The following is a 23774-nucleotide window of genomic DNA, read 5'->3' as shown; positions in this document are numbered from 1 at the left end:
CCCCAAACGTTTCAGCCCACCGGTCCTTTTTAGGACTGGTTGGCTACTGCCGAAACCACATTGACGGTTTCGCCAGCAAGGCAGCGCCCCTCTCAGACCTCCTAAAGAAAGGAGCCCCCTGGGAATGGCTTCCGCAGCATACGGATGCTGTGGAATCATTAAAACAGGCGCTCATAGTCGCCCCCGCACTACAAGTTCTAGACCCGCTTTCCCCTTACGCAATAGAGGTAGCGACCACAGACCGCACCCTTTCAGCCGTGCTCCTGCAGGAACGGCATGACCAGCTAAGACCCGTGGCTTATGCCTCCCGAATTTTAGATGCTGTGGAGCAGGGATTCTCAGCCTGTGAGAGGCACCTGCTCGCAGTTTTCTGGGCAGTCCAGTACTTTTCATACATTACCGGACTGAACCCCATCACCATTTTGACCGAGCACACCCGCACCCAACTTTTACTAGACGGACGACTTAAAGACGGTATCGTCAGCCAGATACGCACTGCTAGGTAGACCCTTCTCTTACAAGGACGGGACATCACAGTCAAACGGATCAAGATACCTGGCAACGCGTGAGCAAAGGTGACATAATCAGAGCTAATAAAACTAAGGCTAATAAGAGCAACATGCTGTTGGCGATTGAGGGGCTGAAGGAGACCCAGAAGGCCCAGGCGATAGAGCTCTGAGAGGTGAAGGAAAAAACTAATGAGAACGAGGATGAGATCTTGGGCCTGGCGGTGAAGATGGAGGGGCACGAGGCGCTGCACAAGCTGTGGGCCGAGAGATTCGAAGTCCTGGAGAACAGGTCGCAGAGGAAGAATCTGGGTCTCCCCGAAGGGGTAGAGGGGGCTGATGTTGGGGCGTATGTGAGCACGATGCTCCATTCGCTGATGGGTGTGGAGGCCTCTCCGAGCCCCCTGGAGCTAGAAGGGGCTCAGTGGGTCCTGGCGAGGAGACCCAAGGCTGGTGAGCTGCCAAGGGCGATAGTGGCGAGGTTCCATCGTTTCGCGGCCAGAGAGAGTGTCCTGAGATGGTCCAAGAAGGAGCGGAGCAGTAGATGGGAGAATGCGGTGATCCGAGTCTACCAGGACTGGAGCGTGGAGGTGGCAAAGAGGAGAGCCAAAGCGGTGGTGCATAAAAAAAGGGTGAGATTCGGAATGCTACAGCCAGCCCGACTGTGGGTTACGTACCAGGACCGACACCACTCTTTCAAAACGCCAGAAGAGGCTTGGACCTTTATCCAAACGGAAAAATTGGACTCGAACTGAGGGGCTGTGGTAGTGGGGGAGATGTTGACTGTATACAGGGTTGTAAATATGGGTAAAGAATGTTTTACGGGTGGGACGATGGATGGGGATGGGGGAAGAGTATTTGAATGTGGGCTTCGGTGCTGGAGGGAGGTGAGACTCGGGGATGGGGGAATTACGGTTAAGGCCGCAACAGGAGCTGCGCCACAGGGGGCGGGGCTGGCTTAGGAAAGCGCGGGCTTTTTCCTGTGCTAGGGAGGGCTGGCTGATCACCTGGAATGTGAGAGGCCTAAATGGGCCGGTTAAGAGGGCCCGAGTGTTCGCGCACTTAAAGGGACTGAAGGCAGACGTGGTCATGCTTCAGGAGACACATCTGAAGGTGGCAGATCAGGTCAGGTTAAGAAAGGAATGAGTGGGACAGGTGTTCCATTCGGGGCTGGATGCGAAGAATAGAGGGGTGGCAATACTGGTGGGGAAGCGGGTGTCGTTTGAGGCCAAGAGCATAGTGGTGGACAACGGAGGCCGATACGTGATGGTGAGTGGTAGGTTGCAGGGGACAGGGGTGGTATTGGTAAATGTATACGCACCGAATTGGGACGACGCTGGATTCATGAAACGTATGTTGGGGCGTATTCCGGACTTGGAGGTAGGAAGTTTGATAATGGGTGGGGACTTCAACACGGTGTTGGACCCAGCACTGGATCGTTCCAGATCCAGGACCGGAAAGAGGCCGGCTGCGGCCAAGGTGCTCAGGGGGTTTATGGACCAGATGGGGGGAGTAGATCCATGGAGATTTGCCAGGCCTTTGGCCAGAGAATTCTCTTTTTTCTCCCATGTACACAAGGCCTACTCCCGGATAGATTTTTTTTGTTCTGGGCAGGGCATTGATCTCAAAAGTGGAGGGGATGGAGTATTCGGCCATAGCCATCTTGGACCATACCCCGCACTGGGTGGAATTAGAGCTGGGGGAGGAGAGGGACCAACGCCCGCTGTGGCGGTTGGATGTGGGACTGCTGGCAGACAAGGAAATGTGCGGGAGGGTGCGGGGGTGCATCGAAAGGTATCTGGAGGCCAACGACAACGGGGAGGTGCAGGTGGGAGTAGTATGGGAGGCGCTGAAGGCGGTGGTTAGGGGAGAGTTCATCTCCATCAGAGCTCATAGGGCAGGGAAAGAGAGAGGGCAGGGAAAGGGAGAGGTTAGTGGGGGAGATTCTAAGAGTGGACAGGAGATATTCAGAGGCCCCTGATGGGGGACTACTCAGGGAGAGGCGAAGTCTCCAGACGGAGTTCGACCTGTTGACCACAGGGAAGGCAGTCACAGTGGAGGAAGGCACAGGGGGCGATGTATGAATATAGGGAGAAGGCGAGCCGAATGCTGGCACATCAGCTCCGTAAGAGGATGGCAGCGAGGGAGATAGGTGGAGGATGGAAGGGGTACTACGGTGCAGAGTGCGGTGAAAGTGAATGAGGCATTCAAGGCCTTCTACGAGGAGCTGTATAGGTCCCAGCCCCCAGGGGGAAAAGAGGGGATGCGACGATTCTTGGACCAACTGAGGTTCCCAAGGGTGGAGGAGCTGGTTAATGGACTGGGGAGCATGCAGGCAGGGAAGGCCCCGGGACCGGATGGGTTCCCGGTGGAGTTCTATAGAAAGTATGTAGACCTGTTAGCCCCGTTGCTGGCAAGGACTTTCAATGAGGCAAGGGAGGGGGGGACCCTGCCCCCGACAATGTTGGAGGCGAGGATCTCTGCATTACGAGTCCAGTGATAATACCACTATGCCACAGCCTCCCTCCGACCGTGCACTTAACCCTAACCATCTGTACTGAAGCAGAGTGCAACACGGCCAATGTACAGGGTTTGAAATAATTCTACTCCCTGTAATTAAAATATTGAAATGTTTACAATGTTCTCATTACTGAATTGAAGCACCTCTGTGGAAAATGTAAATATCATTGCACTTTCTTAAGTTGTGTCAATTTGAAATGTTTTTGTGATGCTTCTTTCAGATATTTTAAGACTAAAGTGTATTTTTGCAAAAAGAAAAAGCGCTTGCAGAACTATGTTTTTTAAAAAAAATCTCATCCCGACTCTGGCAGCAATTCCCGGTGAGTCCGGCGGGCGCGCTCCGGTTTGTGGGGCTTGGGCGGAGGGCGTGGGGCGGGGCTTGGGCGGAGGGCGTGGGGCGGGGCTTGGGCGGAGGGCGTGGGGCGGGGCTTGGGCGGAGGGCGTGGGGCGGGGCTTGGGCGGAGGGCGTGGGGCGGGGCTTGGGCGGAGGGCGTGGGGCGGGCCAGGCGCGCGGCTTGTGGGGTTGCCGCGGTGACAGGAGCGATGACGGAGCTGCACGGGGCAGCGGCGGCCGGTGACACCGACCTGGTGGAGGAGATTCTGCACAGCGGCTCGTGCAACCCCAACGCCAAGGACCCGCACTGGAGCCTGCGGACTGCGCTGCACTGGGCGGCGGCACAAGGTCAGCAGGGCTCAGGGCAGCAAAGCCGACACCCCCTCCCTCACCGTACAGGCATTCCTAGATCCAATCCTTTCCTTTACAGATACTCCTCCTCCAAAGCCCCCGCCCAAACTCTCTTCCTCCCCAACTCTCGTTTCTTCTCCCCCGAGTCTATTGCTTTCCTTTCATTGATCAACTGAGTGAAACCTGGCGCTGGTATGTTGCAGGGAGTCCGAGTTGCTGTGGCAACAGGCACTGTTTGCATACTGCAGGCTGGAGCTGTGAATGGCGGTCGTCCAAGCTCCAACTTTCTTTTCAAGCAACACGGTAGCACCGTGGTTAGTACTGTGGCTTCACAGCGCCAGGGTCCCAGGTTCGATTCCCGGCTTGGGTCACTGTCTGTGCGGAGTCTGCACGTTCTCCCCGTGTCTGCGTGGGTTTCCTCTGGGTGCTCCGGTTTCCTCCCACAGTCCAAAGACGTGCAGGTTAGGTGGATTGGTCATGCTAAATTGCCCTTAGAGTCCAAAAAAGGTTAGGAGGGGTTATTGGGTTATGGCTATAGGGTGGAATTGAGGGCTTAAGTGGGTCGGTGCAGACTCGATGGGCCAAATGGCCTCCTTCTGCACAGTATGTTCTATGTTCAGATGCCGAAGACGAGTCTGTTGACTGTTTCTCTCTCTACAGATGCTGCCAGACTTGAGTTTTTCTAGCATCTTCTGCTTTTGTTTCAGATTTCCAGCATCCTTGGTGTTTTTTGTTTTCCATCACTTGGCTGACCAGAAATCTTTCCCACTTTGGCCTCCTGCCTTTATTGAAAAGATTTGCAGCTGTCCTTGGCCATCGGGCCCTAGGGTGGGATGGGCACATGGAGCCTCTGGCTCCTAGATCAGAGATGCTACCCACTGCACCACAAAACCTCCCAAAGTGAAGCTTCTGTGTAATCGAGTTGTAGCCTGTTACCTTGTGAACATCAGACTGTCTGGAGCTGGCAGTCACTTGTGTTTTGATTGCGCTTTAGACACAAAAAAAATCTGTATTCCCAAGGATCTTCTGCTACATAAACCAAGTCAGTTAAATTCATAGGCTCCCATTCCTCCAACAGACAGTGTAAAAATGTATAAACGGGTAATTTGTATTCTTAGAGATCAAAATGAACTATGAAATCAGTTGGTAATTTAGAATTATTTTCCTTTGTAGAATGATAGCTGTGTGGAACTGACCCCAATAAAGTCTGTGATAACTAACTCATTCAATAAAAACGACTTGTGCTCCTCCTCAGCACCTAACTGTCTGGTCAAAGATTGCAGAAAATTTTGTTTGTACCACTCTTTCCACTAAACCATTTCATGCACATCAAGGAGTGCTTCCTGACATCAGCCCCAAACTAACTTCCAATTATTTGTACATCTGCATCTTTGTCTTCTCATCATGATTTAACTTTGTGTTCAAGGTTGCCTCTTCTATTCCACTTTGTATCTTATTCCTGCTTTTCAAGGATGATAAATTCAAACATTTCCCCATAATTCTATCCTCTGACACTAGGAATTATCCATGGCCCTTCTCTATTATTGCTTACTAATTTTAGATGTCTCTCTTGTTCCTTGGATATTAAAACTGAACACATCGGTCCAGAATTTGCAGCAGTAGCGAAGCAAGGGCCCTCCACAGTGACCACGAAGGAAGTCTGGCTGAGAGATCTAGCAAATTGTAGCTTTAATTTACTGGGCATTCCCAGTAGGGAGCTTGGCTATTGTCATCAAGTTATCCAAGAAGCCAGCTGCATTAAAGGATTTTCATGGGCACAAGTAGAAAAGTAGTGAAATAAAATCACTTTTTGAGGTGAAGATTGGGACATGGTCATAAGGTAAGGGTAGTAAGGAAAATGTTATGGAAAATGTTATTAAAAGTTAAAATGTAGCTTAAAAATCTATGAACTAATCATTTAAAGACACTCGGGAATATAAAATTATTATTTAAAGGCAAGATTGATTCATCAGACTTTATTAATCACTATCATTGTTAAAAATCCAGAGATATTTAATGGAACAAAGTATAATTTTTGATGAGGTTTCTGACAGCGATATGGAAGTGAGAAAATGTATGTTCTTGCTGATTTTGTGATAACTGTGAGGATGAGTTCACTGCGCAGTCTGTGACAGAGCAGAAGTTCAGGATTTCCATGCTAATCTGTGCATGCTTGATATCCTGAAGTTACAGCCAGTCTCAGAGGGGCAATGATGGAAAATGCTGACAGTTGAAAAGAATATAAGAAATAAGAGTGGATCATTTGGCCCCTTGCACCTGCTCTGCTATCCAATAATCTCATGTCTGATCTGATTGTGGTCTTAACTCCACTTTGCTGTTGCTACCCCGATAACCCTTGATTCCATTGTAGATAAAAGAAAATCTCTAACTCAACTTTGAACATGTTCAATTAGCTAACCTCTGCTGCTCACCGTGGAAGAGAACCCCAGATATCTTCATCTCCATCTTAAATAGGTGACCTGATGTTTTGAAACTGTGTTCCCTAATTCTAGATTTCCCCACGTGGGAAAACATCCTTTCAGCATCTACCCTGTCAAGTCCCCTTAGATATTTGCATGTTTCCATAAGATCACCTCTCATTCTTCTAAACTCTGATTATAGGCCCAATCTGCTCAACATTTCCTCATGGGACAACCCCTTCATCTCAGGACTCAGCTGACTGAACCTTCTCTGCACTGCATGCAATGCAAGTATATGCCTCCGTATGTACGGAGACAAAAACTGTACAGGCGTGGTCTCGCTAACGCCCTGTACAATTGTAGCAAGACTTCCTTAGTTATATATTCCATCCCCTTTGCGATAAAGGCCAAAATCTGGGCAATTATTTAAGGTACAGCTGGAACAAAACTTCAGTATTGTTGAATTGGAATGCTTTACTCCTTTTTTGGAATCAAGTGACTTGCAGAAGTCTTTAACTGGCTTTCAGCTAAAGTTAGAAATTTATCATGCGGGGAATTGAAGGATAATCTATATGGTGTAGCAGCAAAGTGAGCTGCTAGGGTGGCCCTCTTTCCATGTGCTTTTCCCGTTCTATATTTTTCTGCTTTGGGGGTTTTAGGATATGGTCCACCATTTTCTAACTATTGTACTTGTTTCTGTACTTCTAGTTAGCATTCGGTATAAGACTAATGCACTGTCTCGGTACATGTGATTGTTCATATAGTGCTCTACTTCACTGTAAAAGTATTTTGGAGTCACGCCAAAGTATGTCTTTTTGTTTTTTCTCGCCAGCAACATAAACTTATACATCTTCAATGTAATAAAACACCACCGCACGTGTTGTTCCTGTTAATCAAAAAAAGACAACACACTTTTTAACTGTGATTACCTTTTTGAAACAGAGAGAATTTCCGTAATCTATTTACGATTATATCCGAAAAACTATTTTGCCAGGAACCTGTAAAGATAACAAAAATTTTACATTGTCCGACCCAATTAAATTATACCTAACCAATTTTCAATTGTAAAATTTTGAACAAATCTATAAATATGATTGTCTGGAGAATGTAAACCAGGTTTTATGTCGATGAACATGTTTAGTTTAAAGTTAACCTTTAATCATAGAATCTACAGTGCAGAAGGAGGCCATTCGGCCCATTGAGTCTGCACCGGCCCTTCTAAAGAGCACCCTACTTAAGGCCCACACCTCCACCCCATCCCCGTAACCCAGTAACCCCACCTAACGTTTTTGGATACTTAGGGCAATTTAGCATGGCCAATCCACCTAAGCAGCACATCTTTGGACTGTGGGAGGAAACCGGAGCATCCGGAGGAAACACACGCAGACACGGAAATCGAACCTGGGACCCTGGAGCTGTTAAGCAACAGTGCTAACCATTTGTGCTACTGTGCTGCCCCTTGTGGTTATCTTGGTTACCTTATTTTGTTTTACTGACAGGAAAAGCAGACATGGTTAAACTCCTCATCTTAAATGGAGCTCGATCTTGCTCGAGAACTGAAACTGGATGGACTCCAGCCCATTTTGCTGCAGAATCTGGAAATTTATCTGTCCTTCGAATGCTGCATTCTCTACATGCTCCTGTTGACAAAGCAGACCTCTATGGGGACACTCCCAAAAGAATTGGAGAAATATATGGGCAGAAAGATTGTGTTAAATTTCTTGAAATGTAAGTGGTGGGATATAAATATTTATGAATAGATCTTGCTAGATTTGTGATAATGGATGTGGGCATATGAATTTATAGGTTCGGGGGGTCTGGAATTTGACAAAGTTTGACAAAAATATAGTATTGTGCAGTTTTAATAAAATATATGGCAGAGTAAATTGTGCACAAAACAACTAATATAGTGATGTTTTAGAATACTTTTAAAAAAATAAATTGTAAAATTCCTAAAATGATGAGAGCATTCAGCACTCATTATTCTCATGCACGTTCAGAAATTGATTCCCTTTTAATTTCAGAGCTGAGCAAGAATGTTCCAATTACAGGAGGGTTACTGAAGTGAAAGGGATTTTATTAGATGACACCGATGAAGAGTGGGAAAACCAGAAGGTGGAAGAAATGGCTGAAAGACAGGCAGATGGCACAAACACAAGTAACAACACATGTGGCATTCACCAAAGTCACAAAAACTATTCCTGCACAGAGAGACCGAAGACAGCGACTCAGAAAGGAAAGTTATCAAATATTAGGAGGGCTTGTAAAAAAAAGAAAAGTTGAAATCTAGCTCCAGATCAAATACAACCCAGAATCCAGTTCAGCATGTAACCACACAACCTGAAGTAGCTTAAACGGATAGTTTCATCCAAGTAGTTTTATATACCAATTAAAAACCACATTATTATATTACATCAGTATCATAACTGTGTATCTGTTGTTGACTTATATAAGTTGACCTTTGATGACCTGGAATTTCTTGGAAAGTTCTGTGCGCAACTGTGGTGTAGAACAATATTGCACTGGTATTTTTGAGAAATTCACATATAATGGATTGATACTGAAACTTCAGTATTTCACTGATTATTTCCAAGATATGTTTGGGCAGGATGTCCTCTGCTGCTTACTTACATGGTTTTGATCTCCCCTGCTGCTTACTTACATGGTTTTGATCTCCCCATACAAAAGACCAGCTCACATATATTTCCTAGATTTTTACGAATAATGTGCTTGGATATATTTACACCCATAAATGTAGGTGCAGCACAGCACAAAGTCACTTGATATTAATTGAGATTCCTGGAGCTTAACAACAGTCTCTTCATGCTTTAAAACAAATTATTTGTGAAATCTGTACTACACTTAACAAAAATCCTGTCAGTGCCAGTGACTCCATCATCTTTTGGATCCTTGTTCAAAAGGACTTAAGCTGCTGAAATGACTTTCTCAATAGGCAAACACCTATTTAACATGAACCAGAGGTGAGAGTCTGTTAGTGAGATACCATGGCAGATGCCAGTGACATATAGAAGTCACCACCCCAGGAACACTATCAATCAAAAGTGAAACTACATCCACAGTGGTTAGCACTGCTGCCTCACAGCACCAGGGACCCGGGTTTGATTCCTACCTCGGGTGACTGGAGTTTACACATTCTCCCAGTGTCTGTGTGTGTTTTCTCCGGTTTCCTCCCTCAGTCCAAAGATGTGCAGGTTAGGTGGATTGGCTATGCTAAATTGCCCCTTAGAGTGGGGTTGCAAGAATAGGGTGGGGATTGGGCCTAGGTAGGGTGGTCCTTAAAAGGGTCAGGGTAGGCTCAATGTGCTGAATGGCCTCCTTCTGCATGGTGGGGATCTATGATCTGATGAGGAAGGTAACTTTGAATAATTCAGAATTTAAATATGGATTTTTGATGGATGCTGTCAAAGATGTACAAATTGATTGTTAGGGCTCAAAGCAATTAAGTTGTTGCCTTTTCAGCTGTATGTAGCAATCAGTTTGTCTACAGCAGACCTGGTGGTGAAACGTCAGGCATCTCAACTGGGCAACCGAGAGCTGGAATTAATGCAGTCCGTCGCGGCGGGAACCATGGCGGCTGGGCCCAGTTAATAGTAGGAAAGGCTCCACTTCTGTCCCCTGGAAACATCGCTCCCATTGAAGGTGGTGTAGGGTTACCGGCCACTGGTGGTGGGGCGTCAGTTAGGCTAGGGAAGGGGGTGGTGAGTGGCGTAATTTGGGATCTGGCAACAGGAAAGGAGGGGACTGCTGAAAATACCTAATTTCCTTGGGTTATTCTATCTCCCCTGCTCCAGTCACTAACTCCTGCCCCCCCCCCCCTCCCATCCCCATCCTGCCCCCCCCCAATCCCCACCCTGCCCCGCCCCCAATCCCCACCCTGCCCCCCCAATCCCCATCCTGCCCTCACTTACCTTTGGTCTGGCAATCTCACAACACTTATGGACCTCCGGTAGCCACTGTCCCTACTGGTCCTGATTGGCCGACAGTTTTGCGTCAATGGGCCTTCTGCCACCGGGGCCCTCAATCACAGGGCAGGCTGTCAGCGGATACTCTATTCCATCGGGCCTCCCCCACAGATTGATGGTTCCCCTTTGGCCCTAGGACCGTGTGGCCGAAACCCAGCCCTGAGAGTTTGAACCCAGATTTAACTGAGGTTCATATGAACCTCCCTCCATTCATCAGGTCTTGATGATTCTTGCTCAAGCATGCAACGATGCAACCTATTGCTGCGCAGCATCATATATTTTACACCTCACGCATACCAATTTACATCTCTTACAAAACAAAGTCCATAAAACAAACACGCCCAGTTCGTGTTTTCTCCACTTAGTGGTGTGGAACATCAAATATGCTTTTTCTTCATTTTCACAATGGCAGTTGGTACTACTGCACTCTGTATTTTCTGTCCTCTATATTACAAAGAACAAAGAAAAGTACAGCACAGGAACAGGCCCTTCGGCCCTCCAAGCCTGTGCCGACCATGCTGCCCGACTAAACTACAATCTTCTACACTTATTGGGTCCGTATCCCTCTATTCCCATCCTATTCATGTATTTGTCAAGATGCCCCTTAAATGTCACTATCATCCCTGCTTCCACCACCTCCTCCGGTAGCGAGTTCCAGGCACCCACTACCCTCTGTGTAAAAAAAAAAACTTGCCTCGTACATCTCTAAACCTTGCCCCCCGCACCTTAAACCTATGCCCCCTAGTAATTGACCCCTCTACCCTGGGAAAAGCCTCTGACTATCCACTCTGTCGATGCCCCTCATAATTTTATAGACCTCTATCAGGTCGCCCCTCAACCTCCGTCGTTCCAGTGAGAACAAACCAAGTTTATTCAACCTCTCCTCATAGCTAATGCCCTCCATACCAGGCAACATTCTGGTAAATCACTTCTGCACCCTCTCTAAAGCCTCCACATCCTTCTGGTAGTGTGGCGACCAGAATTGAACACTATACTCCAAGTGTGGCCTAACTAAGGTTCTATACAGCTGCAACATGACTTGCCAATTCTTATACTTAATGCCCCGGCCAATGAAGGCAAGCATGCCGTATGCCTTCTTGACTACCTTCTCCACCTGTGTTGCCCCTTTCAGTGACCTGTGGACCTGTACTTTCACCTGTATCTCTCTGACTTTCAATACTCTTGAGGGTTCTACCATTCACTGTATATTCCCTACGTGCATTAGACCTTCCAAAATGCATTACCTCACATTTGTCCGGATTAAACTCCATCTGCCATCTCTCCGCCCAAGTCTCCAAACAATCTAAATCCTGCTGTATCCTCTGACAGTCCCCATCGCTATCCGCAATTCCACCAACCTTTGTGTCGTCTGCAAACTTACTAATCAGACCAGTTACATTTTCCTCCAAATCATTTATATATACTACGAATAACAAAGGTCCCAGCACTGATCCCTGCGGAACACCACTAGTCACAGCCCTCCAATCAGAAAAGCACCCTTCCATTGCTACTCTCTGCCTTTCATGACCTAGCCAGCTCTGTATCCATCTTGCCAGCTCACCCCTGATCCCGCGTGACTTCACCTTTTGTACTAGTCTACCATGAGGGACCTTGTCAAAGGCCTTACTGAAGTCCATATGGACAACATCCACTGCCCTACCTGCATCAATCATCTTTGTGACCTCCTCGAAAAACTCTATCAAGTTAGTGAGACATGACCTCCCCTTCACAGAACCGTGCGGCCTCTCGCTAATACATCCACTTGCTTCTAAATGGGAGTAGATCCTGTCTCGAAGAATTATCTCCAGTAATTTCCCTGCCACTAACGGAAGGCTCACCGGCCTGTAGTTCCCTGGATTATCCTTGCTACCCTTCTAAAACAGAGGAACAACATTGGCTATTCTCCAGTCCTCCGGGACATCACCTGAAGACAGTGAGGATCCAAAGATTCTGTCAATTCCTTAGCAATTTCCTCTCTAGCCTCCTTCAGTACTGGGGTAGATCCCATCAGGCCCTGGGGACTTGTCTACCTTAATATTTTTCAAGACGCCCAATTCCTCGTCTTTTTGGATCTCAATGTGACCCAGGCTATCTACACACCCTTCTCCAGACTCAACATCTACCAATTCCTTCTCTTTGGTGAATACTAATGCAAAGTATTCATTTAGTACCTCGCCCATTTCCTCTGGCTCCACACATAGATTCCCTTGCCTATCCTTCAGTGGGCCAACCCTTTCCCTGGCTACCCTCTTGCTTTTTATGTACGTATAAAAAGCCTTGGGATTTTCCTTAACCCTATTTGCCAATGACTTTTTGTGACACTTTCTAGCCGTCCTGACTCCTTGCTTAAGTTCCTTCCTACTTTTGTTATATTCCACACAGGCTTCGTCTGTCCCCAGCCTTTTAGCCATGACAAATGCCTCCTTTTTCTTTTTGACGAGGCCTACAATATCTCTCGTTATCCAAGGTTCCCGAAAATTGCCGTATTTATCCTTCTTGCTCACAGGAACATGCCGGTCCTGAATTCCTTTCAAATGACACTTGAAAGCCTCCCACACGTCCGATGTTGATTTACCCTCAAACATCCGCCCCCAATCTAGGTTCTTCAGGTCCCGCCTAATGTTGTTATAATTAGCCTTCCCCAAATTTAGCACATTCACCCTAGGACCACTCTTATCCTTGTCCACCAGCACTTTAAAACTTACTGAATTGTGGTCACTGTTCCCAAAATGCTCCCCTACTGAAACTTCTACCACCTGGCCGGGCTCATTCCCCAATACCAGGTCCAGTACAGCCCCTTCCCTAGGTGGACTGTCTACATATTGTTTTAAGAAGCCCTCCTGGATGCTCCTGACAAATTCTGCCCCATCTAAGCCCCTGGCACTAAGTGAGTCCCAGTCAATATTGGGGAAGTTGAAGTCTCCCATTACCACAACCCTGTTGTTTTTACTCTTTTCCAAAATCTGTCTACCTATCTGCTCCTCTATCTCCCGCTGGCTGTTGGGAGGCCTGTAGTAAACCCACAACATTGTGACTGCACCCTTCTTATTCCTGATCTCTACCCATATAGCCTCACTGCCCTCTGTGGTGCCCTCCCGTAGTACAGCTGTGATATTCTCCCTAACCAGTAGCGCAACTCTGCCACCCCTTTTGCATCCCCCTCTATCCCGCCTGAAACATCTAAATCCTGGAACGTTTAGCTGCCAATCCTGCCCTTCCCTCAACCAGGTCTCTGTAATGGCAACAACATCATAGTTCCAAGTACTAATGCAAGCTCTAAGTTCATCTGCCTTACCCGCAATACTTCTTGCATTAAAACATATGCACTTCAGGCCACCAGACCCGCTGTGTTCAGCAACTTCACCCTGTCTGCTCTGCCTCAGAGCCATAGTGTCCCTATTCCCTAGTTCTCCCTCAATGCTCTCACCTTCTGACCTATTTCTCCCGTGCCCACCCCCCTGCCATACTAGTTTAAACCCTCCCGTGTGACACTAGCAAACCTCGCAGCCAGGATATTTATGCCTCTCCAGTTTAGATGCAACCCGTCCTTATATGGGTCACACCTGCCCCGGAAGAGCTCCCAGTGGTCCAGATAACGGAAACCCTCCCTCCTACACCAGCTGTTTAGCCATGTGTTTAGCTGCTCTATCTTCCTATTTCTAGCCTCACTGGCACGTGGCACAGGGAGTAATCCTGAGGTCACAACCCTAGAGATCCTGTCTTTTAACTTTCTGCCTAGCTCCCTGAACTGCTGCAGGACCTCATGCCCCTTCCTGCCTATGTCGTTAGTACTAATATGTACAATGACCTCTGCCTGTTTGCCATCCCCCTTCAGGATGCCCTCTACCCGTTCGGAGACATCTTGGACCCTGGCACCAGGGAGGCAACATACAATCCTGGAGTCTCTTTCACGTCCACAGAAGTGCCTATCTGTGCCCCTGACTATAGAGTCCCCTATGACTATTGCTCTTCTGTGCTTTGACCCTCCCTTCTGAACATCAGAGCCAGCCGTGGTGCCACTGCTCTGGCTGCTTCTGTTTTCCCCTGATAGGCTATCCCCCCCCCCCCCCCGACAGTATCCAAAGGGGTATATCTTTTTGAGAGGACGCCAACCATAGGGGATTTCTGCACTGACTGCCTGCCCTTTATGGTGGTCACCCATTTCTCTGCCTGCACCTTGGGTGTGACCACATTTATGTAACTGCTATCTATGACGCTTTCCACCACTTGCATGCTCCTAAGTGCATCCAATTGCTACTCCAACCGAACCATGCGGTCTGTGAGGAGCTCCGGTTGGGTGGACCTTCTGCAGATGAAGCCATCCGGGATGCTGGAAGCCTCCCGGACCTGCCACATCTCACAGTCAGAGCACTGCACCCCTCTAACTGACATTGCGTCAATTAATTAGTAAATTAAAGTAAAAAGTTTTTTTAAAAATTTACTGTTAACTATATGTTTCCTAGCACTAGATTCCTAGCACTAGATTTCTACTATCAATGTGAAAGCTAAATACAGTACTCTCCGATCTCTGGCTTAGATACCCCTCTAAATTATAATTAAGTAATTATGTTTAATTAGTTTACTAATGCTTAATTTTTAAATTTAGTGTAGATTCCCAACCAGCCAATCAGGTCACAGCTTTTCTGTGATGTCACTTCAGTTTCCCCCCCCCCCACACACACAATTTGAAAAGGTAATAAAAGTAAAAATGAGTAAAAATCACTTACTTACCTTCTGAGGGTCTCAGATGCTCTCAGGTTCTCTCCCTGCTGATTAAAAGTTACAGGCCAGAAGAAAGAGAGAGAACAGAACAGTAGGGAAAAAGCACCTTCTCCCACTCTGCACCGAATTACCTCACTGCACCAAATTACCAAGTTCCAAATTCCCACTCTGGCTGTGTCTCACTCACTCAGGCTGTGTCTCTTTGACCTGCGCAACGCGCAACATTATGTCATCATGTCCCTGATATAAAATTGAAATTTTAACCTTTGCTTATAAGTACACAAAACTGTTCAGACTTGTTTTACACCCTTTTTTCTAGTATAATGAAAGATTGAAAATCAGAACAACTGTGGGTTCCAATCATTTAGAGATAAATTTCAATATTTTTTGTAACAATATCAGGTTTAATCTTGCATCAAAAACTGAAAAATATCTCTTCCTGGTGGTTTCTGTGGTCAGATATTAGATTTTGTTTTTCTCCGAGAAGCTAAACATGTATTAGAAATTGTAAATTTAATGTAGAAATATTTATTTCTGTAAATCTCTTGATCAAGTACCATTTACTTACTAAATTTAAAAATGAAAACAATTTGTTGTAATTTTGCCACAAATTCAGAAAACTGCAAAATAAATGTTCCCGCTGAGAGGGAGATTTTGTCTTCAGTGTAAGTTTTGTTTTTGCTTATTTTACTTAAGTTTTCTATTCTTTTACTGTATACTTCGTTTTGCCACTTTGCTTTAGTTTTTTCTCAGCCACACCATTTGGCCAGTTCGTTAAAACTGAACATAGAAATGTTGCTGTTGATCTTACTGTGGCAATCGGAGAGAGTTGATATTAAAGACAGCTTGTTTTTCACAAGAGGTCAAGACAAATAAATCCTAAAGGGAATGGTGTAAAATCCTGGACTGGGGTTACTGTTACAAGTGGAGTGAAAGCTTTGTTTAAAAGTGTCATTTGGAAATACTGATCTAGAATCCGGAATGCAAAACACAGGGAAAGCATAATGACAGAAAACCTGAAAGGAGAAAACCACAAACATTCACTTGGCGTTCAGAGTGGAGAATGTATCTGCCCACAGTCATCTTGTGTGCTTAAAAGCTACTTTGTGTTAATGAGACCTATATAGATTAAGATGTACTTTGTAATCCGTGTTAATCCTAAAACCTGTGTGTAATTGTTAAGATAAGGAGGGAGTAAAGGCATGTTGTATGATCATGTAATTTTTTTCAAGTTTAATAAATGTTTTTCTTGTTGTTAAAACTAATTAGTGGTCCTGTGACACCGTTCCTCCATGGTTTATAAAAAAATATAAAAGCTATTGAGCCAGAGTTCCATTGTGGGAACTTCCCGTCCAGTTAGAGTATCAACTGGAATGTAACAGATGGCAGGAGGAGCTAAATGAAGAAGTTGTTATCTCACCGGTTATCCTGGATTGCTTTTAAAGACACGTACTAGGTCGTTATCATAGAATCCCCTTTTATTCAAATGTAATCAAATTATGAGTGAGAACTCTACCCATGATTGGTGCGCAGGACTGGAAACGGCTGTTTTCTGCTTCCACCCGAAATTGAAGAAACCGTGCAATATTACGCTGTCAGACCAAGTAAGAGCCAGCCAGTGTGAAACGTGCCTGGCTAGACTCAATGAGGCCAGCAGGAGCATGTTGGGAACTAGGTCCAATGGGGACAAGGTGGGAGGGTTAAAGACAGGTGAGTCAGGCTGTTGAAGATATCGGTGTAGTCGTAGGGAGCTGCCCAGAATGACAGCAGCACCTGGGAGACATTGCAGGTGGGCAAAAAGCTTCCATTTTTTGGATGACTGCCTTCATGCTCTCGTTGCAGAGTACCAGGTAGAGGAGGTCACCCGATCAAACCAGGAAAGAGAAATGGCAGCCGAGGTCAACAGGCACCTCGTAGTCTGCCAAACAAGAATGTAGTACTGTAAAAGGTTCAATGAGCTTCGGTGCATGGCAAGTACTGAGATAGCATGCTCCAGTATGGAAGGTTGCCTGTCCTTTACTGCTCAGGGGTGTAGGAGTCAGAGTCTGAACATATCTACCTGTGCGTGTTGAGGCTGGGAGATGAGACCTGAAGCCCAGGGTCCATCTAAGAGTCAGATGTTTAGGGGCTGTTTAGCACAGGGCTAAATCGCTGGCTTTGAAAGCAGGCCAGCAGCACGGTTCAATTCCTGTAACCGCCTCCCCGAACAGGCGCCGGAATGTGGCGACTAGGGGCTTTTCACAGTAACTTCATTTGAAGCCTATTTGTGACAATAAGCGATTTTCATTTCATTTCATTTCATTTCATTTTTCAGATGTGCAAAGATGTAATTTACTTCAACATGGTTCACTGGGATAAAGGGGGCGAGGGAACAGAATGGTATGACATTGGAAGTGTACGGTTGAGCAATAAATGGACCTTTGCATTTACAGGTGAGAAGTCACAATAACGCAGTGAGATCTGCAACTGGTGGTGGAATGCCCAATTTGGTAATAGTGACCTGCCTTGAAATAGGTTCTGGAGCTTGAGAGTGAGCCTGGAGGAAGGCCTTCAGGTCGCAGAGAGGCAGGTGTCTCGGAAGAAAGTAAGAGTTCGGTGGTCAGAAGTGGGACAGGAGGAGAGTAAAAAGAATATTGGGTCATCTGATCCCTCATGAGAACATCTGATAAAGAGTTCCCATTGATCCAGCAATCACTAAACGACTGTGATGCCATTGATATCAGTCGAACCTGGTTGTCTAATGTGAGCTTTGACTGATGAATAATAATACTTATCAATTGTTTTCATCTTTCAGATGTGTCATCCTCCAGAACTAGCCGTAACCCCCAGGACCATCCATTGACACCTGAGGAGGCGCCGACAGATCCACTGTGTCACACCCTCTCACCACACCAGGCACTAACGCAGATACAGGCACATAAGTGGTCAATAGCACATCAGCTCCGGTGGTAGTGCACAGTGGTGAGGGCAAATCATGCTCGCATAAGCAGCTGTTGGAGAGTGCCCAGGGCGGCGCCGCTTGGAGGACTGCTGGAGACTGCTAAGTTCCAGCCAGATGATGAATCTCTGGATTTGTTCATCAGGCAGCAAATTCTGGATTTCCAATGGGATGCATGGGGAAACCTATAGACATCACAATGTCTGCATGCCATGGTCTTTGTCACGGAGGAGTCCATGCGAAGCATGAGCGCTATTTTGACCCTGAACACCGAGCACAAAGCACACATCACATTGAGAGAATGACTACTCTCATGATGAGGCACGTCCAGGAACAGAACCTGGTTTCCTGGGGTTACGCTCAGATCTGCAAGCCCTCACATGGGGAGGCAGTGATGTAGTGGTATTGACACTGGACTGGTAATCCAGAGATCCAGGGCAATGCTCTCGGACCTGGATTTGAACCTACCATAGCAGATGGTGAAACTTGAATTCAATAAAAGTCAGAAATTAAAAGTCTATTGATTACCATGAAACCATTGCCGATTGTGATTCACTAATGTCCTTTAGGGAAGGAAATCTGACCTAAATGTGACTCCAGATCCACAGCAGTGTGGTTGACTCTTAACTGCCCTCTGAAATGGCCTAGAAAGCCACTCAGTTTAAGGACAATTAGGGATGGGTAATAAATAAAGCCTGGATCCCATGAACAAAGCAATAACCTCAGGTCATCACTGCCCATGTGAGAGATGGATGTCAGAGACTCTCAGTCTCTCAGCTTAGTGCCCAACCAATAGAGGTGAGCATGGAGGTACAGACATGCCTCATGTGGTGAACGGGCTGCCTGCCGTCTTTGTGGACTCCTCTCATAGTGTTCCAGATGAAGATGGCCCTCTGCCAGTCCTGTGTCATCTTCAGTGGCTGTGATGACTGAGGTGTGCCTAGCATTGTTGCCTGAGAATGACTGTTAAGTTCATCAGGGCCAACACAGCATCAGAGTCAGCAATCTGCCTCTAATGTTGCTGTTAGTGAGAGCGTGTGGGGGCACTAAGACATAGCCCTTGCAAAAGACTAAGGCACAGTCAGCATGGGAAGGAGTTTGCACTGGTGTCCAGTGGCAGATTAACAATTAGTCTGCTTCATTTTGCATCCTCCCCCACCCTGCCAACCCCCTCACCTTCCTGCTGGCCAGGACCAATCCCCTCAGCCCTCCAGAATCACCTCCCCCCCATCCCTCCAACTTATGCAATAGAACATAGAACATAGAAAATACAGCACAGAACAGGCCCTTCGGCCCACAATGTTGTGCCGAACCTTTGTCCTAGATTAATCATAGATTATCATTGAATTTACAGTGCAGAAGGAGGCCATTCGGCCCCTTGAGTCTGCACCAGCTCTTGGAAAGAGCACCCTACCCAAACTCAACACCTCCACCCACCACCAAGGGCAATTTGGACATTAAGGGCAATTTATCATTGGCCAATTCACCTAACCCGCACATCTTTGGACTGTGGGAGGAAACCGGAGCACCCGGAGGAAACCCACGCAGACACGGGGAGGACGTGCAGACTCCGCACAGACAATGACCCAAGCTGGAATCGAACCTGGGACCATGGATCTGTGAAGCAATTGTGCTATCCACAATGCTACCGTGCTGCCCTTAAGAACAAATAAATCTACACTATATCATTTTCCCGTAATCCATGTACCTATCCAACAGCTGCTTGAAGGTCCCTAATGTTTCCGACTCAACTACTTCCACAGGCAGTGCATTCCATGCCCCCACTACTCTCTGGGTAAAGAACCTACCTCTGATATCCCTCCTATATCTTCCACCTTTCACCTTAAATTTATGTCCCCTTGTAATGGTGTGTTCCACCTGGGGAAAAAGTCTCTGACTGTCTACTCTATCTATTCCCCTGATCATCTTATAAACCTCTATCAAGTCGCCCCTCATCCTTCTCCGCTCTAATGAGAAAAGGCCTAGCACCCTCAACCTTTCCTCGTAAGACCTACTCTCCATTCCAGGCAACATCCTGGTAAATCTTCTTTGCACCTTTTCCAGAGCTTCCACATCCTTCCTAAAATGAGGCGACCAGAACTGTACACAGTACTCCAAATGTGGCCTTACCAAGGTTTTGTACAGCTGCATCATTACCTCATGGCTCTTAAATTCAATCCCTCTGTTAATGAACGCGAGCACACCATAGGCCTTCTTCACAGCTCTATCCACTTGAGTGGCAACTTTCAAAGATGTATGAACATAGACCCCAAGGTCTCTCTGCTCCTCCACAATGCCAAGAACTCTACCGTTAACCCTGTATTCCGCATTCATATTTGTCCTTCCAAAATGGACAACCTCACACTTTTCAGGGTTAAACTCCATCTGCCACTTCTCAGCCCAGCTCTGCATCCTATCTATGTCTCTTTGCAGCCGACAACAGCCCTCCTTACTATCCACAACTCCACCAATCTTCGTATCGTCTGCAAACTTACTGACCCACCCTTCAACTCCCTCATCCAAGTCATTAATGAAAATCACAAACAGCAGAGGACCCAGAACTGATCCCTGCGGTACGCCACTGGTAACTGGGATCCAGGCTGAATATTTGCCATCCACCACCACTCTCTGACTTCTATCGGTTAGCCAGTTCGTTATCCAACTGGCCAAATTTCCCACTATCCCATGCCTCCTTACTTTGTGCAGAAGCCTACCATGGGGAACTTTATCAAATGCCTTACTAAAATCCATGTACACTACATCCACTGCTTTACCTTCATCCACATGCTTGGTCACCTCCTCAAAGAATTCAATAAGATTTGTAAGGCAAGACCTACCCCTCACAAATCCGTGCTGACTATCCCTAATCAAGCAGTGTCTTTCCAGATGCTCAGAAATCCTATCCTTCAGTACCCTTTCCATTACTTTGCCTACCACCGAAGTAAGACTAACTGGCCTGTAATTCCCAGGGTTATCCCTAGTTCCTTTTTTGAACAGGGGCACGACATTCGCCACTCTCCAATCCCCTGGTACCACCCCTGTTGACAGTGAGGACGAAAAGATAATTGCCAACGGCTCTGCAATTTCATCTCTTGCTTCCCATAGAATCCTTGGATATATCCCGTCAGGCCCGGGGGACTTGTCTATCCTCAAGTTTTTCAAAATGCCCAACACATCTTCCTTCCTAACAAGTATTTCCTCGAGCTTACCAATCTGTTTCACACTGTCCTCTCCAACAATATCGCCCCTCTCATTTGTAAATACAGAAGAAAAGTACTCATTCAAGACCTCTCCTATCTCTTCAGACTCAATACACAATCTCCCGCTACCGTCCTTGATCGGACCTACCCTCGCTCTAGTCATTCTCATTTTTCTCACATATGTGTAAAAGGCCTTGGGGTTTTCCTTGATCCTACCCGCCAAAGATTGTTCATGCCCTCTCTTAGCTCTCCTAATCCCTTTCTTCAGTTCCCTCCTGGCTATCTTGTATCCCTCCAATGCCCTGTCTGAACCTTGTTTCCTCAGCCTTACATAAGTCACCTTTTTCCTCTTAACAAGACATTCAACCTCTCTTGTCAACCATGGTTCCCTCACTCGACCATCTCTTCCCTGCCTGACAGGGACATACATATCAAGGACACGTAGCACCTGTTCCTTGAACAAGTTCCACATTTCACTTGTGTCCTTCCCTGCCAGCCTATGTTCCCAACTTATGCACTTCAATTCTTGTCTGACAACATCGTATTTACCCTTCCCCCAATTGTAAACCTTGCCCTGTTGCACGTACCTATCCCTCTCCATTACTAAAGTGAAAGTCACAGAATTGTGGTCACTATCTCCAAAATGCTCCCCCACTAACAAATCTATCACTTGCCCTGGTTCATTACCCAGTACTAAATCCAATATTGCCCCTCCTCTGGTTGGACAATCTACATACTGTGTTAGAAAAGCTTCCTGGACACACTGCACAAACACCACCCCATCCAAACTATTTGATCTAAAGAGTTTCCACTCAATATTTGGGAAGTTAAAGTCGCCCATGACTACTACCCTATGACTTCTGCACCTTTCCAAAATCTGTTTCCCAATCTGTTCCTCCACATCTCTGCTACTATTGGGGGGCCTATAGAAAACTCCTAACAAGGTGACTGCTCCTTTCCTATTTCTGACTTCAACCCATACTACCTCAATAGGGTGATACTCCTCAAACTGCCTTTCTGCAGCTGTTATACTATCTCTAATTAATAATGCCACCCCCCCACCTCTTTTACCACCCTCCCTAATCTTATTGAAACATCTATAACCAGGGACCTCCAACAACCATTTCTGCCCCTCTTCTATCCAAGTTTCCGTGATGGCCACCACATCGTAGTCCCAAGTACCGATCCATGCCTTAAGTTCACCCACCTTATTCCTGATGCTTCTTGCGTTGAAGTATACACACTTCAACCCATCTCCGTGCCTGCAAATACTCTCCTTTGTCAGTGTTCCCTTCCCCACTGCCTCATTACAAGCTTTGGCGTCCTGAATATCGGCTACCTTAGTTGCTGGACTACAAATCCGGTTCCCATTCCCCTGCCAAATTAGTTTAAACCCTCCCGAAGAGTACTAGCAAACCTCCCTCCCAGGATATTGGTGCCCCTCTGGTTCAGGTGCAACCCGTCCTGCTTGTACAGGTCCCACCTTCCCCAGAATGCGCTCCAATTATCCAAATACCTGAAGCCCTCCCTCCTACACCATTCCTGCAGCCACGTGTTCAACTGCACTCTCTCTCTATTCCTAGCCTCGCTATCACGTGGCACCGGCAACAAACCAGAGATGACAACTCTGTCTGTCCTGGCTTTCAACTTCCAGCCTAACTCCCTAAACTTGTTTATTACCTCCACACCCCTTTTCCTACCTATGTCGTTGGTACCAATGTGCACCACGACTTCTGGCTGCTCCCCCTCCCCCTTAAGGATCCTGAAGACACGATCCGAGACATCCCTGGCCCTGGCACCCGGGAGGCAACATACCTTCCGGGAGTCTCGCTCGCGACCACAGAATCTCCTATCTATTCCCCTAACCATTGAATCTCCTACAACTATTGCTTTTCTATTCTCCCCCCTTCCCTTCTGAGCCCCAGAGCCAGACTCAGTGCCAGAGACCTGGCCGCTAGGGCCTTCCCCCGGTAGGTCATCCCCCCCAACAGCATCCAAAACGGTATACTTGTTTTGAAGGGGAACGGCCACGAGGGATCCCTGCACTGTCGGCCTGTTTGTTTTTTTCCCCCTGACTGTAACCCAGCTATTCTTGTCCTGTACCTTGGGTGTGGTTACCTCCCTGTAACTCTTCTCAATCACCCCCTCTGCCTCCCGGATGATCCGAAGTTCATCCAGCTTCAGCTCCAGTTCCCTAACACGGTCTTTGAGGAGCTGAAGTTGGGTGCACTTCCCGCAGGTATAGTCAGCAGGGACACCGGTGGTATCCCTCACCACCCACATCCTACAGGAGGAGCATGTAACTGGCCTAGCCTCCATCCCCTCTTACCTTACAGAATATAGCTGCTGTGTGGACTAACTAGATCTCCGCCCTCCGACTCTGCTCCCAGTCAGCTACACTTCCTGTAAACTCCTGGCTCTCTTCGCACTCTTTGCGGAAATGTCGGAAACAAAATGAAAGGAGCACCTTACTCCCTCCTCACCTAACTCCCTCGGTCACCAAACTCTCACTATCGCACTCAAAAATCACCAAATTCAGCACTCAGTGCAAACAAAGTCTGCACTGTAGGGGATCACTTTTATACTGTGAATCTAGCCTCTGAAAAACTGGCCTAATCCAATTAACTAATTAACAAGCTCCAGCTGCAAGTGCCTAGAAGTAGAAGCCTGTTTAAAGCTGATTGAAAATTCACCTTCTTCTAAACCAAACAGCAACTTTTAAGTTAATTAACTATATAAAAGAAAGACTAAACTTTAGATAAAAATGAAGCCTTATACTCCCTCGGTCACCAAACTCTCA

General features: G+C 46.8%; 1 protein-coding gene across 1 annotated transcript; it reads left to right on the top strand.

Annotated features, from left to right (window-relative positions):
- The first annotated feature begins 3528 nt into the window (after positions 1-3528).
- On the top strand, positions 3529-16101 carry LOC140410576 (ankyrin repeat domain-containing protein 66). The gene is made up of 3 exons (XM_072498843.1): positions 3529-3708; positions 7631-7859; positions 8156-16101. The coding sequence occupies exons 1-3, from the start codon at positions 3570-3572 to the stop codon at positions 8412-8414; spliced, it is 627 nt and encodes a 208-aa protein (XP_072354944.1). The 5' UTR covers positions 3529-3569; the 3' UTR covers positions 8415-16101.
- Positions 16102-23774: the final 7673 nt, after the last annotated feature.

This window comes from Scyliorhinus torazame, chromosome 4 (assembly GCF_047496885.1).
Source record: "Scyliorhinus torazame isolate Kashiwa2021f chromosome 4, sScyTor2.1, whole genome shotgun sequence".
In the NCBI taxonomy this organism is placed as follows: Eukaryota; Metazoa; Chordata; class Chondrichthyes; order Carcharhiniformes; family Scyliorhinidae; genus Scyliorhinus; species Scyliorhinus torazame.
The sequence above is the reverse complement of the archived record's forward strand: the minus strand, read 5'-3'. Positions and strand labels throughout refer to the sequence as shown.